Source organism: Sinocyclocheilus grahami, unplaced genomic scaffold (assembly GCF_001515645.1).
Source record: "Sinocyclocheilus grahami isolate Dianchi unplaced genomic scaffold, SAMN03320097.WGS_v1.1 scaffold16897.1, whole genome shotgun sequence".
In the NCBI taxonomy this organism is placed as follows: Eukaryota; Metazoa; Chordata; class Actinopteri; order Cypriniformes; family Cyprinidae; genus Sinocyclocheilus; species Sinocyclocheilus grahami.
The window spans coordinates 1-1,784 of NW_015516334.1; the positions used below are offsets into that span (position 1 = coordinate 1).

General features: G+C 35.5%; 1 protein-coding gene across 1 annotated transcript in view; it reads right to left on the minus strand.

Annotated features, from left to right (window-relative positions):
- Positions 1-1,620: 1,620 nt before the first annotated feature.
- Positions 1,621-1,784, minus strand: part of LOC107579376 (sec1 family domain-containing protein 1-like) — a 2,792-nt gene continuing 2,628 nt past the window's right edge. The window contains exon 6 of the mRNA XM_016265210.1: positions 1,621-1,661. Coding sequence (XP_016120696.1) covers positions 1,621-1,661 — 41 coding nt within the window. The remainder of the gene's footprint in view (positions 1,662-1,784) is intronic.

Here is a 1,784-nt window from a genome sequence, read left to right on the forward strand (position 1 = left end):
AGGACCCTGTAGAGATCAAGAAACTGTGTCCTCTTGAAACCTCACAATGCTGGCAGGAGAGAAAACAAATCTCATCCTGTGGTAGCATCACAGAGAGTCTTTAAAGCAGACCGCTTCCCCCTGGGGATGTGATGTATTTCAGTCCACTAAGCTGGAAAAATGACTGGATGCGGGGTGGGATAGGCTCTCATTAGGGGAAGGGGGTATGAGTTACTCATTCAATTAGTTTCGTTTGATCTCTCAGGATGGGGCTGTTCTTGGTAAAACAAAGTTTTATGACAGTAAGGCAGTATGCCATGCTTTGAGGGATATAGTGGCATTTGGATAACAGTCAAGCTCAAAAGAGCAGCTGATGAGTCAAGGCTTATTAAAGCAATAAGCCACTTGAGGCCAAGTGTTACAAAGATTTTACCACAATTATGGGGTGTTGTCAGGCAGACTGTGTAGATTGTCATGGTTGCCAAGCCACAAATTAATCAAAGATCCTATTATTATCATCGTCAATATTATTACTATTACCTAGCATTATTATTATTGGTCTGTAGCAACTTGTGCTGGTAGCATAAAATTCAAATGATGTACAGTCACGGATGCGCATATTTTGGCTATTTTACAAAAGACTGTAATCTAGGGCTGCACGATTTTTCTGATAAAAATTGCAATCGCTATTCAAAATGTAGTTTGTAAAAAATTTGTTAAAAAGCCTAAATTTACTGTGCTTGTTTGTAGGGCTGTACATTTTGGTCAAAAATGTAGTGATTATATATAAAATATGGCTATAAAATAATAATAGTAATAAAGATTATCATTATTACTAAATAACATTTAAAACAAAATACTATTACAATATCTCAACATAAAATATTAAAATGTAATATTTAAGAAAATTTATAATAAAAACTATAATTACAATACTGATATTCAATACAGAATTTCTAAATTTTCCAATGATCAAACCATCATGCTTTTATTTTAGCAGGAAGCACTTAAAGCTTCTCAGTTTATAAGTGCTTCTTATTACAAGTTTGGGAAGACAATTGGTGCATTGTTACATTCCTTAATGCACGTTAATAAGTGAACTCTCAGCTGCATGAAAATACCCAGACCAAAAATAAATAAAAATTAAGACATATTTGTTTTCAAATCAAGTAGAAGTTTTGGTAATTATTGCATTACCACCTCCCCGTATAAAAATAATCCTTTCCAAATAGGGCTTAGAGATGGAACTGATTACACTGATAGCCTTGAATGCTTAACACAAGAAAGACTCACCATCAGGATCACTGATAATGTCCAGCAGGGATTTATCAAGTGTGGACTTGCTCATTAGTTTCTCCTCATATTCGAAGTACACATCAAGCTTACGGCTCTAAAGACAGAAAGGCAAATTTAGAGGAAAAAATATGCCGCTCAACCTCACAGAAATAATACAATGTGCTGAGAAGATGTAACCCAAGAGATGAAAATAATTTTTCTCATGGAGCACTGACCTTGATGTGGTCCAAAACCGCTGTGGCAACGTTGGTGTGGAGGTCAATCAGTCTCTTCTTTTCCAGGAGCTCAGGAAGAGAACTGTTTAGAGAGAGGAGCATGCTGTTATCTTACTCTATATGCATAGGGTCAGGCAGGAGTACAGCGGTAGGCCTTTGTGAGTCCAATGACTAATTCATATGTAAAACAGCTCTCAAGCAATATGAGACAAGTACTGGGTGAAATTAGATTACATCAGGATATATTTCATATACATAATTTAATAAAAACTGAAAAAAAAATACAGCATATAT